Source organism: Suncus etruscus, chromosome 1 (assembly GCF_024139225.1).
Source record: "Suncus etruscus isolate mSunEtr1 chromosome 1, mSunEtr1.pri.cur, whole genome shotgun sequence".
NCBI lineage: Eukaryota > Metazoa > Chordata > Mammalia > Eulipotyphla > Soricidae > Suncus > Suncus etruscus.
In genome coordinates, this window is record NC_064848.1 from 101159326 (window position 1) to 101174651 (window position 15326).

At 37.7% G+C, this 15326-nt stretch overlaps 1 protein-coding gene and 1 pseudogene across 5 annotated transcripts in view; one reads left to right on the forward strand and one right to left on the reverse strand.

Annotated features, from left to right (window-relative positions):
- Positions 1–15326, reverse strand: part of ADAM22 (ADAM metallopeptidase domain 22) — a 275390-nt gene that overhangs the window by 31309 nt on the left and 228755 nt on the right. For all 5 annotated transcript variants that reach the window (XM_049768924.1, XM_049768940.1, XM_049768929.1 and 2 more), the window contains 3 exons: positions 14060–14179; positions 6948–7116; positions 1660–1771 (listed from right to left, as the gene is read on the reverse strand). In XM_049768924.1, the coding sequence (XP_049624881.1) occupies positions 1660–1771; positions 6948–7116; positions 14060–14179 (401 nt within the window). The remainder of the gene's footprint in view (positions 1–1659; positions 1772–6947; positions 7117–14059; positions 14180–15326) is intronic.
- Positions 6642–6738, forward strand: LOC126029081 (uncharacterized; annotated as a pseudogene).

A 15326-nucleotide genomic window follows, 5' to 3' on the forward strand; every position in this document is an offset into this window, starting at 1 on the left:
AAATGTTTTTAAAGGTAGTTTTTCTAAAATTTTTAAATATGTCCACATATTTATGAAATGTCAATCTAAAATTCACTTTTTGCATATCAAACATACTCCTAGAGTCATGTTATCTCCTCTTTAGTTTTCTGACATAAGATATATATCTCATGCCTTATCTTTACCAACTCTAGATTTTAAGGATTTATAAGACATTTCAGTCCTCTAATATACTTATTCCCAGATGTATGTCTGACCTGGTGCAATTCCCAGCACCACATGGTAGTCTAGCACCACTGGGTGCAGCCACAAATAACATCAGGGCAAGGAAATGGAGTGGAGGCCCACCAGGATTCTCAGGTACCACAGGATTTATGCAGCATCAAAAGTTCCCTCTGGCCTCTGTTTAGAAGGCCTAGTTGTGTCCAAAGGTGAGATGAGGGTCTGAGACTTGCTGAGTCCTCTAAGCAGGTCTCCCTTGAGATTAGCAGATGCCAGCTGAATTGGGACATTGGAAATTTCCAACTGTAAAACCTAGCACATCTGTCTTCCTTTTATCCCATGAATTTAATAGAAACCAATAAGCCTAGGTGGTAGTTGTGATTATTTCTAAATAATAGCATAAAATGTGACTCACTTAAATCTATGGTCCTAAACAGTCTTATTTCTATAACTGCTGGAATAAGTTTCATAATACCAATACTAAGACTGGTGGTACAAAATCTTAATTCTGCCATGTCTCACTTTAATAATGTCTCATTAGCTAAGATTTATAACTCTTCTTGATGAATGAAATTAATAATTCTTTTTTCATCTTTTATAGATGAACTGGCTTTAAGATTAAGTTTTATTTAGAGCAAACGGATATTGGTTAATAAAATAATAAAATAGTTTTAAAGAGAAAATTTATTTTCAAAATATGTCTTCCTTCAACTATTCATATTTAACTTCTCTACCAGGCAACTCTCACTTTCAACTTATTATTTAGGGAATAGAGTGAAAGAATAGGAGGTAAGGCACTAGCCTTATAGGAGAACAACCATGTTTTGATACCCTGGCACCACAAGTATACACCCAGAGTCAATCCTGAGTACAGAGTCAGAAATAACTCTTGAGCACCACTGTGTATGCCCTAAACACCAAAAATAAAATTAAACTTTATTTTTTAATTTAAGTTCTAACTCCCAGTATTCTGACAATTCTACTTTTAGAATCGCATATTATTTTGTCAACAGAACTGGTGTTTACTATAGAAAATATGATTTTAAAACAATTTCTTTGGGTTTTTCCTTATGCAGCCCTATATTATAAAAATCTTCCCTACAAATTTAGACAATTAAGAATTATAGCTACTTTTTTCATTAAAAAAAAAAAGGCCAAGAGGGCCAGGGATATATAGTTCAGTAGCAGAGTGCTTTCTTTGCATGAGTGGGTTTGCTTGGGTTTGCTACCTGGCATTAAAAATAAAATTATTCTAGAGCCCTACACAAGCAGGATATTTGAAAAACTGTTTGCAGTAGACTAAGTTGAAAGCCACTACTAGTTATCATGATTGTAATTCATTATTATAAGAAAGGATTTTATATAGTTTTATATATACATATATATAGACATCCTTGGGGGAAATTCTTCTTTTTTCTTGTGAATTCAGAATATGGTGGTGCAAAACAAAGTACCTACCATTGTCAGACAGAGTTAAATCATTCTTTGTATCATCAAGAGGGAAGTAAGTACTGCAGTCTGCACCGATCCAGTTTCTATGACACACACATTTCAGCTCATTACTGCAAACCTGAAATCCAAGACCAATCCAGAATAAATATTAACTTTCTGTTATGAAGGCATAAAAATAAACAGTAATTTCTAATACCAGCCTAGAATTGATAACTTTAAAATTATTTTAGAAATACTATCTTCTGAATACTAATTATTTTATTAGGAGACAAAAATTTGACTCAAAGAGAATAAACTTTTTTTGTCTGTTGTTGAGCTGCACTTCGCTGTGCTCAGGGCTAATTCCTGATTGTGTTCTCAGGGATCACTTCGGTGGTGCTCTGTGGATCATAAGGTATGTAGGAATATTGAACATGCCCAGATTGGTTGCATTCAAGTCAAATGTTATATTGTTTCTCTGGCCCCGATAGGGAATTGATTTTTTTTATAGAGAATTAATCTACTGTGTCTAAAAAAGTCAATGAAATTACTGTTTTAAATCATATCAACTTAAAAGTAGTAATAGGAAGATTTCAAACACAAAGCAATACATTTTTTCAAATGTCCAGTAGAAAGTATTCTTTCTTCTTAAAAAGGATTTTTATCACAAGATTTTATTCATTTTTTTTAAGAACCAGAGAAGAAAAAAAGAAATACAACAAATTAGAGAGAACTGATGTTTTGCTGTAGTTTGAGAAGGAGGCATTACAAAGTTAAAAGTCACACACCTCAATCCGGTAGAAATTAGCTACATCGGCGTCATGGGAACTGAGGACATTCTCAAACAAAACATGATGTGAGGGTGGAAAGCATATAAAAATGGCACTGCATTTTACAAAACTATAAGAAAATAAGCAATTTTGACTTGTATATTCATTAACAGAACCTGTATCTTAATATTTTCCAAACAACTCAGATTGGAGTTGGAAAATGTAAGTACAGAACAGAAAAGTTCTGTAGGAAGAAGACTTCTCATTGGATGGGTTTCTATCTTTGGTTTCACCTATTCTGCAAGGAGATGACATAATTTATATCAAAATGCTACTATGCAATATGGTTAATAATATCCCATGATAGTACAGTGAGGAAGGTGCTTGACAAGCACATGAACAACTTCCATTTGATTCCCAGCACCTCACATGTCCTCATCTCTGCTATGACTGATACCTGAGCAAAGAACCAGAAGTAAGCTGTGAGTGCCACTGGGAGTAGCCCCAAAACAAACATATATGTATGTTTTAAATTAAATCATATTTTAAAAATTATGCAGATTAAAAATATTGACCAAGGGGCCGGAGAAATAGCACAGCGGCATTTGCCTTGCAAGCAGCCAATCCAGAACCTAAGGTGGTTGGTCAAATCCCGGTGTCCCATATGGTCCCCCATGCCTGCCAGGAGCTATTTCTGAGCAGATAGCTAGGAGTAACCCCTGAGCACCGCCAGGTGTGGCCCAAAAACCAAATATATATATATATATATTGACCAAGAAAGATGGAAACTCTAAGTTAAAAAGTCTGTATTTACCATTAGACCATATCAGATCATTTTGATTTCAATTTTAGTATCATCCAAGAGTAACATAATGCAAGAACAGAATAGTAGAAAAAGAAATCAAGTTATAGAGATGCTAAGTAATTTGTCCAGTTTTGTCTAGAAACAGGGTTGGAATTCAAATTCAGACTGATTCAGAGTCCTTGTTTATTCATTACCCCATTAAATTTATTTTATTCAGCCTAATATATTATAATTATGGTCATTTCAACATGTAATAAATATAAAACAATTATTAATTATTTATATTTTCTTAAGTCTTTTGAATCCAGTGTGAATTTTGTGCTTATCTCAATTCAGCTAAGTCTTTTCCAAAGCATTCAGCAATTTTATGAAGCAATTGCCACACCTTCTCTCTTACCAGCAAATGACATGAAGAATATATCCACTATAATAATCATTTAAATGTGTTCACACATATGAAGTCAAATAAATGTATGTTAATAATACACAGAAAAACTAGGGAGATAATTCAAAAGGCTAGAACACACACTTTGCAGTGAGATATAAATGTAATGATTAGTATTAAAAGTTTGCATTCCTTTCCTGGGAGCCGGGAGTCTAGCAGGAGGGGGTTTGGCAGGCCCCCGCCATGCCAGAGGCTTTTGTAACCAGGCCTAGTGGGGGTGTGGGACTTGGGTAACCCCAGCACCCCTCTACCACCTTGCTCCAGATCTCCAGAGCTTCCCTGGGCCACATGCCTGGGCAAGCCGGTGAGTTGGGCCCCTCGTGGAGCATGAAGGTACCCTAGGCTTTCCCCCATTATCCATTCAGCTCCTTAGGGAGGATCTGGGTGGGGCCCTGAACTTCTGGCCTCCCAGCTTCTTGAAGTCACTGGTAATCTTTGTCCAGTCTATATTTTCAAAATCGCATGGGGGCTATTGCCCCAGCGAGCACAAGAAACATTAATAGTACTCACTATCATTGAATTATGTTTTTATGTATGCAGAATGTCCATTTTGTACTCTGCCCTTTTGCATACCCCTTCATAAGATCATATTTCTCTTTAACTTCCTTAACTCCTATCATCATTACTCCTCATTTACCCTTTCTAACTTAAGTACTGTAGAGTCCTAAGTCACAGATCAAAGTGGTGCCCTGGAGTTAACACCCACCCAACTATTTTAAAAGGCATAAAAAGGACACTTATATCTCTTCAACATTTTATGGGTGTTTTCTTTGATGGCTATAACTTTTGCTGAATATTTTCTTATACAGTGACGATCTACCATCCCATGTTTTTTATCTTCTCTTTGTGAACTGCTCAATATGAAATTTGGTGTGAAAGAATCCCTCAGTTTAATGCTTATGTTTGAACCAAGTCATGGGTATTGTTGGAAATGTTCTTACGCCCCCATATATCTGATAGCACCACATGGCTTTATTTCTTGTTTGCTTAGGCACACTAAAATGGGAAAATACTATACATACCAGTAAGTTCTTATCTAATAGAGATGGGAACACACAAATCTTGTAGTGCAATGAGACCTTACACCCTGAACATTGACATAAAGACCTGGTACAGGCCTCAGAAGAATGGGCATTCTCCATTCACCCCTGATCTACAGAAGACATCTACAAAACATCCAAGGTTGTATATAACATCATCTGGAGGCATTCCTCTACCAGGGAAGACCCTACAGCTGCTCTGACATCGATCTACTCAAAAAAGACTTTCCTTAACATTAAGAAGACTTAACAAAAACAATGACCTGCTTACTGGACAGGGCTTGCTGTATTGCCCCTTAATTGTGAGGTTTGTCTATAACATCACCTGGAAGCAATCCTCTACCACGGAAGACCCTACCACTGCTCAGACATTATCCTGCTGAAAAGAGACTTCCCTTAACAATGAGAAGACTTAACAGCGACCTGCTTACAGGACAGGGCTTCCTGCATTGCCCTTTCATGGTGAGGTGAAACGAGAAGACACTCCACATCATGACTTCAATGTAGGATATGCAGATTCCAGAATCTTTAATACAGAAACATGATACCAACAACAGAGACTGTGTGAAAAGTATGTTGGCACTACGGACAATGTCTTAGATCGGGCAATAACTTGCCTGAAGCCTAGAGTTGGTCTTTTGCCAGGAAACTTCAGGGGGTAGGATCTCTTTGTATTTAGGCCAAGGTTATTCCTTTCCATGCCTCTCATATTTTGGTGGTCCTATGCAAACAACAATTGCCACTCTAACACCGTTTTTACTGTGCTCCTTTGACTCTAATCCTTAAAATGCACTCACTTAAAATTTGAGGTTAAATGCACCCACTTAAAATTTGAGGTTAACTTAAGCTAATATGCATGTACATGGAAATGTAAAAAATACTATGCCTCTAATGGTTAAGGAGTTACGTAAGTTTTATGGCTTTAGATTGCCTTGTGCGCTGTTAAGAAATATTATAATGTGGGGCCGGGCGGTGGCGCTAAAGGTAAGGTGCCTGCCTTGCCTGCGCTAACCTTGGACGGACCGCGGTTCGATCCCCCGGTGTCCCATATGGTCCCCCAAGCCAGGAGCAACTTCTGAGCACATAGCCAGGAGTAACCCCTGAGCGTTACTGGGTGTGGCCCAAAAACCAAAAAAAAAAAAAAAAAAGAAATATTATAATGTGCTATAATCTGGGGACTTGAGGGACAAAGTAATTGTACATGGATTCTGTTTTATTTATCTTAATGTTCTTTGGCTGAAAGTTCAAAGTTAATATATCAGCAAGGGGACTTCTTCTGAGAATTATGTTATGGCTGATTGTCCTTCCACTGTAACTTTACCTTGTCCTCTTTCTTTGCATCTTTTGTTCTCATAATTCAAAATAAAAAAATTAAAAAGAAAAGTTTGCATTCCCAGAACAGAAATCCTTTACTTCAAACTGGGTGAGCAAAGAATCTGGAATGAAGGTAACTATATATTATAGCATGCCAAAAAAAAATAAACTAAAAGTATTCTTATTTAAACTACAATGTTATTTACAGAGGACTTAGATTATCAGATATGGAACTGAAGAAAATAATTTTAAGTAATGCCATTTCCCCCCTAGTTTCCAGTGAGAAATGTTTCTCAAATTATTGTTTTTATCTAAGAGTTACCCTCAGCTATGGCAATCTTGTATGATTATAGTGACTAATTATGATCAATTCTTCAGCAGGATATGATCAGGGCCTACTAGACTATGTCAGTTAGTAAATATTGTGGTCACTATCCCTGCCTTTTACTCCCTTTTGTATCTCATAATGTTTTGTTAAAACTTTTCTCCATGGGTTAGAGACATAGTATAACAGTTGGGTGCTAATATTGCAAATGGCAGATCTGCCTGGGTGGCCCAAAACCCAAAACAATTTTTTTCCACCTGTCTCAGTTATGTAAAACTAGCATCATATAAGATGAAAACAAAAAAAGAGAATAGAAGAATATTTTTAAGAGTGTATGTATACAGAGAAGATTAAAATGGCCCCTGCGCAAGGATGACACACAAATTCGTGAAGCGTTCCATATTTTTAAGTAATAATAAAAAATGAGTGTATGTATAAACATTTTCATGTTTGTCAATTATATAGCTGAAATATTCAGGTGGCAATGATTAAATAAACAAGCCAGAAACATGGATAAACACATTTTACATTATTATAAAAATAAGCATTTAGGATCATATCTATTTTTGTGACAGATAACTGAATAGTTTTCCAAGACAAGGCATTAAATACTTACTCCATGTCCTGAACAAACAGCACCTTCTTTATTGCTTATGCAAGTACTAAAGTTGAAGGCAGCTACAGGAAGACATCTATGCTCTAAGCACATCATTTGGGGACCACAAGGTGTACCGTCTTCCACATAGCCAAGATCTATGTCTTCTTCAAGCTTAACATGCCCACCACTAAAAACAAGGGAAAAATAGATTGATTTCATTAATGCTAATCTCAAGAACATGCTCCACAAGTTAAAAAATATACTATATCACTTTCTATATTTTCTCTTTGTTATATACTAAAAATTAGCATTATAACTATTTTAACCTCTGAACAGAGGACATAATCAAATCATTTGATCTTATTCTCTGCAGAGATGCTTATATTTTAACAATTTTATTGCAGTTATTAAAACAAAACTTTAGTTGGGTTGACATTATCATTTTACCTTGACTATCGTGAAAAATATCAAGTAGCAATTCTAACTATTATTTTGTTTGATATGTAAAGATGTTTCAAGATTTCAAACAGGTAAATAGGAAAAAATGTAGTTTAGATTTCCATGAACATTGATATATTGACAAGTGATATAAGGTAATTGTTAAGCAGTTTTATTATTTGACATTAATCTATATATTGTGTAGAAATAAATGGAATATTGAAAATGCATATATATAATAAATTTACTCACAAAGTGCCATGTAAATGTTAGTACAAAAAAACCTATGCATTTTGTTGTTTATACTTTATCAAAATTATATAAGCATCTAGTTTTTTGGTGGAGTGGCACACCCAACTGTGCTCAGACTTTACTCCTGGTTCTGAGCTCAGAAATCACTCCTGGTGGATTAGGGGAACATGTGGTGCTGGGGAGCAAATCTAGGTGAGCTGTGTGCAAGGCAAGCAGTACACTATTGCTTACGTGCATATTTGACTGAGAGAAGTCAAATTGATACTGTTTAATAAAAAAAGCAATAAGACAATCTTCTGTTACTCAACAAAAACTACCCTCTCTAATGGAAAACACTTTCTACTCTTAATTCTTTTGTATTTTATGCACATATCTCTAAAGAATGAGTCTGTGTTATTATTTTTAATTTTTACATTTTGAGTATTATTGACTTCCCTCTAAGGAATCTGAAAATTTCTCTTTTTTACCCTTCCATAATTTTTGTTTAGTCAATAATTATATCAATTAAAATATACACATTAGAAATATAAAATGTTCTTCAGCTAAGCAATATGTTATAACATTTTTTCTCCCAGCATACTTCATTTACTCTAAGATTAACAAATCTCTTCTTTGTCTTTCTTGGGTTACTTTTCTAAGAACATATCAGAATCTCAAAATTCATTTCTACTAATTGACTAATCTCCACTTCAAAGATGCCTGGACATCAGTTAATGCAGTAGAAATCTTTCCTGAAGTTTAAATCTAGCATTTCCTGCCTTCCATTGAGTACCTCCTGTTCCAGTCTAAACTAGTCATATCCTGGGCTTGCTGCAGCAGTGTTCATGCTGCACTTCCTCATACCATTCCCTGAGGATTGTTCTTCCTCTCTCCATAATGGGAGTCTCATTTCCTAAACATTGTCTTAGTATACTTCGTTTTGGAGGAACACAATTTCTAAGATTCCAGAAAATGACAGAGGAGAAAATTTGGGGAAAATTTGTCTGAAATTATCTATTTCCTATGCTCACATTTTACTGACATGAAATTGGCTAAAGAATTATAGCTTGTTTTATATTTGATTGGGGCATGGGTATTTCTTTTGGGGGGGTATTGATGTAACCATATGCAATAGTGGTAAAAGGTTACTCCTAGTGAGGTGCTCAGGAGATCATGCAGAGTCAGGGATTGGACTCAGTCATCCCATATGCAAAGCATGTGCTCTGAACTATCATGCAGCCCCCAGAATTTTAGCTTGGAAATAATTTTCTCCATTGTCTTCTGGTTTTCAGAGCTCCTACTGATAGCATCTAACTCATGCTAATACCCAATTTTTTTTTCTCCTATTCTCTGGAAACATATTGAAAGATTTTTCTTTGCTTTAGATTTTGAAATCTCATCAGATGGATGTAGATGTAGATGTATGTATTTGGTGACATTGAAGTCCATCTATTCAAGGTGTGCCCTGTTGTTTTCTCTATTCTTTTTTTGTTTTTGTTTTTGGGCCATACCCAGTGATGCTCAGAGGTTACTCCTGGCTGTGCACTCAGAAATCACTCCTGGCTTGGGGGACCATATGGGACACCAGTGGATAAAACCGCAGCTTGACCTAGCTTAGCTGCGTGCAAGGCAAACACCCTACCACTGCACCAATACTGTTTTTTCTCTTCTTTACTGTCTATTCATTGTTAGTTCAGTGCCATTTCTCTTTGTCTCCTTTACCCTACTTTATAGAAGATAATTTTAACTATGAGTTTAATTTCTGTCATCACATTTTATATTTCCAGCAGCATTTTCTTTTCTGAATGTTCTTCATATTTAAAAGAACACTCCAGAGCTCTAGCCGGCATAGGGTCTGGGGAGACCCCAGTTCGAAGGCCTTATCCCTAGCTTGGGGGTGCTGGGAGCCTTGATAGGCCCCCAGCCATCCCCTCTCCTGCCCCCCGGTCTCCAGGCCTTCCCTGGGATCCAGCCCAGGCAGCCAGAAAAGGTGGGCATTGGATGTTCTCTCCTGAAGGGGATCCCAAGCTTTCCCCGCCCTTCCCCAGTGAAGGGGGGAGAGGGCGGGTAGACCCTGGCTTCCGGTTTTTTACCGAATCCTTTCTTGATCTGGAGGCTAGCTCTAGCCGGCATGGGGTCTGGGGAGACCCCAGTTCGAGGGCCTTGTCCCTAGCTTAGGGGTGCTGGGAGCCTTGGTAGACCCCAGCTGTCCCCTCTCCTGCCCCCTCAGCCTCCAGGACTTCCCTGGGACCCAGCCCTGGTGGCCAGAAAAGGTGGGCGATAGCCCCCGCGAGCACAGTAAATATTAATAGTATATCCTATCCTTCAGTTATGTGTTGTGTATGTAGAATGTCCATCTTGTATCCTGCCCTTTTGCACACCCTTGTAAAGATCTTTTTCACTCCTTAACTCTATCACCCCCAAGCATCAATACCCCCAATTTACCCTTTTTAACTTCAGTTCTTAGCAGTCCCAATCACAGCTTGGGGAGTTCTGGGAGGCTTGGTAGGTCTCCAGCTGTTCCCCTATTTCCCCCTGGACTCTAGGCCCGGCCTGAGTGCCACCTCGGGTGGCCTGCTGTGGGTTCCAGGTGAACTCCATTAGGGGTCTCCAGGCTTCCCCACCCCTACTCTAGGGAGGAGAAGCAGAGGAAGGGGCCGGGCAGATAGCTGGCTTCTGGTGCTTTGATCCTGGAGGCCAGCTCTTCCCAGGTATGGGGTTAGGGGACACCTCAGACCGAAGGCATTTTTCCCTAGCTTGGGGGTTGCTGGGAGGCTTGGCAGGCCTCCAGCCATTCCCCTATTTCCTCCCCTACTCCAGGTCTTCCTTGGTTGCCGGCCCAGATGGATTCAATCGTGGTCCTCAGGCTTTCCCCCTTTCTCTCCCAACACTAAGTGGGGGACACATGGGATGGATGGTGGGCCATTGCAGCACTGGTGACATTACGTCATGACATTCACTGGTATTTTTTTCTCCATTTCAAAAATACCATATATATTTAAAATAAAATGGGAGGATGGACTTTTAGTTTGGGAAGAGATCATTTCGGGGGTACCATATATTTTCAAATAAAAATGAGAGGATGGACTCTCAGGCTGGGAAAAGGCCAGTACTCTTTACCTACTTGTTTACTCTCAATGGCCTCTTGGCCTCTTCCTTCTTTTATTGTGTAACTGTGGTTGCTACCATACTAGGTTTCTGATTAGTTCCTATAAACAGTGACAATTGAGCTAGATTGTTTATTTTCTCCACTCTTTATCTTTTCTTCTCTTTGTGAACTGTTCAATCAGGTATTTTGGTGAAAGAGTCCCTCTCCATCTTTCCTTTCCTTTGTTATTTGTTAAATAAGGAAGTTTGTAGAAGTGTCCCTCCATTTAATGTTTATATAAGAACCAAGTCAATTGGATTGTTGGACTTGTTCTAGCATCCCCATAGGCACCAATCTTGCCGTGTGATACTGTTCTTTCTTTGCATAGGCACATTAAAATGGGAAATATATATACAAACATGTTCTTATAGAGATGGGAACACACAAATTTTCTTAAACAGTGACAATTGTGTCCACTGTCTTAAGTTAGATTATTTATTTTCCCCACTTTTTATCTTTTTTCTTTGTGAACTGTTCAATAAGGACTGTTGGTGAAAGAGTCCCCCAGTTTAATGCTTGTGTTTGAACCAGGTCATGGGGGTTGTTGGACTTGTTCCTGTGGCCCCCTTATACGCAGATAATGCCAGGTGGCATTATTCCTTGTTTGCATGGGCACATTAAAATGGAAAATACTATACATACAAATAAGTTCTTATCTAATAGAGATAGGAACACAAAAAACTAGTGGTGCAATGGAACCTTATACCCTGAACATTGACATGATGACCAGGCACAGGCCTCAGAGATTTGGGCATTTTCCAGTCACCCCTGAACCAGGGAAGCCATCTATGAAACATCCAAAGTTGTCTATGTCATCACCTGGAAGCAATTCTCTACCAGAGAAGACCCTACTGCTTCTCTGACATCGATTTACTCAAAAGAGTCTTCCCTTAACACTGAGAAGATTTAAACAACAACAACCTGTGTACTGGACAGGGCTTTCTGCATTGCCCTTTAATTTTAAGTTGAAATTAGATGCCAGTCCGCACCATCCTGACTTCAATGTAGGATATACAGATTCCAGGACCTTCAATACAGAAACAGGATACCAACAACAGAGACTGTGAAAAATATAACTCTATCGGCACTACAGACAATGACCAGGATTGGATAAACTAGTTTGCCTGGAGCCAAGAAATGGTCTTATGTCAGGAAACTTCAGGGGTAAGGTCTCCTTGTACTTAGGCCAAAAGTTTTTCCTTTCCATACTTTGGTGGGCCCATGCAAATGATAATTGCCACTCTAACATTGTTTATACAGTGCTCCTTTGACTCTAAACCTTTAAGAAACCACTAGTAAAAATATCTGGAACTGCAAAAAAAAAAAAAGGTTTACATTAGTGTTAACATATATGCTTTTAGTTAAACTAGCATTCTGGGGGATAAAAGAGGAAGAAAGGGATATGCTTGGGAATAGGGATGAAGGGAGGACAACACTGGGGTTGATGGATATTCCCCCGATTCAATGTTAATATGTACCTAAAATACTACTGTGAAAGTTATGTAAGTCATTATGATAAAAAATTGTGTTTTATTTAGAAATGTTCTTTGACTTACATGTATTATTATATTATATTATATTAAGTATATGTTATGTTATGCTACTATATTATATTATGTCAGTTTACCTCAATATGTTAATCAATTTTGTCTCTTGAATAAATTTTTACAATAAAAAAAAGAACACTCCATTCTTGCTTCTTATCTCTTAACATTGTGGCCATAGTTGTAGCTTTTCCATCAAGTGCTTTTATCTCTTTTTTCATGTTGGAGACATTTCCCCTGAGATAATGTTCATATTTGATTTGGGGTACCAGGTAGTTAATTGAAAAGTCTAGGTCTTTATTCCAATGAAGATACATCAACAAGGAAAACTACTTCCTTATTACTCTGATATTCATATGGTTTGCATTTCTTGAAGATGACTTTCTCAAAAAACAGTTAAAGAAGTGCCTGCAGTTTAATCTGGTAATCTGTTTTATTCTCTACAGAATATAAAGCTCACATTTTCCATGGAAGAATATGTAGCCCCCAGCATAACTGAGTCTAAAATGCAGCTTATTTAAGAAACTTTCCTTTTTCTTCTTTATTTTACTTTTTTGGATTTGGTGCAACACTCATTGATGCTCAGGGGTTACTCCTGACCCTGTACTCAGAAATTTTGGTGCAGGGTGGTGTTCAGAGGATCCTATGGGGATCAAACCCAGGTTATGCAAGGTAAGTGCCCTACCCCGTAATACTATTACTCTGGTACCACTATCTACTTTATTTTAACTTCTTTCCCACCCCAAGTACTTTCCACCTCTGGAGTTATATTCCAATATTTAAGCCTTTTGGCAACTGACAGTGTATAATGAGTTGATTACCAGTTTTCCCAGTGGCTAACTTAGGAATTAAGTTACTTAATTTTGCTAATTATTTTATTGCTATTATCTAATTGATATGATTTGTTACATATCATTTTAATTTCCAAGTTCCAAAATATTTCCTATCTTTTCCTGCCTACACCCATTTATATAAAATTAAAACAAGAAATATTTAGTGTCAATTATCGTGGTATTTCAGAAAGAGAAAAAAGAAGATACATATATTTGATTCACTGATATTTTTTCTATCATAGGAATGATGTGGGCCAGAGAGATAGCACAGCAGTGGGGCATCTGCCTTGCATGCGACCGGCCCTGGAGGGACCTGGTTCAATTCCCTGGCATCCTATATGTTCCCCCAGCTGCCTGGGGTGATTTCTGAATGCAGAGCCAGGAGTGACCCTGAGCACTGCTAGGTGTGGCCCAAAAATCAATTAATAAAGTCTTAAAATAAATGATGTGCAAATAATGACATAAGACATACAATTCTACATTCAATTAATTTGTATCTGTGTGGTTTTGTGTGTATGTGTAAATCTCCTAAGTGGTACTCAGAAGCTGCAATGGGGAACTACACTGGCAATTTTTAGCTCACTTCAAGGACAAGAGGATGTGGTGCTACTTAAGCTCTGTGATGTTGTGGGGTACCTGGGCTATCCCAGTGGTGCTGGAGGTCTCTAGATAACAACTGGTGATGCTCAGGGGACCATATGATTCTAACCTGGAATCAAGCCCAAGTTAGAAACCAGGCAGATATGTGCTATAACTACTATACAATCCTTCCATCCCTCCATACTCCCTTTATTCTTCTCTGTCAGAATGAACTACATCAGCTCTATAAATAGATTAGATTTTGGGCTTATTAGCATACACATGAACCAAAAATAGAAGCATTTGAGAGGCATTTCTTGAAGATAACTTTCTCAAAAAAAACAGTTAAAGAATTACCTGCAGTTCAATGTTCTTCCCTGTTGCGTGACCAATGTAGACGTGATTTCACCATCAAGTTCTCCAAGCCTGGGGATGTTACCAATATTGGTACATAAAAGGTAGCCACAAAGCACATCCCTGAATGTGAAGAGTAACCGATTATTCATTTTAGTTTTATTCTAAAGAAATAGCAAACTACATACAGTTAAAATAATAGAGAGCTAATATAAGAAATTAAGGTGCTTGCCTTGCAAATGGTTGACTGGATTTGATACCAAGTAGCCCATATAGTCCCCTAAGCAATGCCAAAAATAATTCCTGAGCACAGAGCCAAGAGTTACCCCTGAGCATTGCCAGATGGTCTCCAAAACAAAACCCCATTATAATAAATACATAATATATACTTATGATAAATGATAAATAATTCCCAAAATGACATTATTAAACATTATTCAACAGAATTTTTTTTGGAGGGGGTGTTGTGTGGAGGCCATGCTCAGTTGTGCTCAGAGTTTACTGTAGCCTGTGTGCTTTGGGATCATTCCTGGCAATCCTTGTAGAACAATAGGTGGTGTCAGGGATTGAAGCGAGGTGGGTTATATATAAGGAAAACTCATCCTGTCTACTCTCTTTCTGGGTCCCAGAATATTACTTTGATGGTAGACTCCTGAAGACTGTTGGCACAGAAAGCTGTTAAGAATGAGTTTGTAATTGTCTATGAGTTAATGATCTATCTTAGTTATGGTCACGCTATCAGATAAGATGAATAAAAGAGGAATAATGGGAAAACAAAAGGAAGGATGCACATTATTTGGCATGCTTGAAAAGAGTACAGAGGGCATGATTTGCCAAAGATCACTGTGAGGCTTCTGATTAGACAGTGATTACTAAGATCTCAGGTAAAAATGGCTGAGAAAAGTCAGAACTAGTTATTTAATTCAATGGTACGTAGTTCATATCCAACACACTGACTTTAATTGTGTTGCTTCTTAAATATTAACAGGTAAAAAAGACTAAGATAGCTGCAATAAAGATCTGGGTCATAGGAGAGAGATTCAATTAATGCTAATATGTATAGCTTTCTGCAAAGGAGACAGTGAACACCAGAAAGATATATCAACCTGTCACAGAATGCTGAATGATGCAGATCAGAAAAATACCAGTTAGTCAAAAAAGTAATGCTGCCAGAGTGATAGTACAGTGAATAGGGTGCCTGTTCACTGCATGTTGCCAGGGTGAGTTTGTTGCTCAGCATTCAATATGCCACTGAGCCAAACCAGGAGCA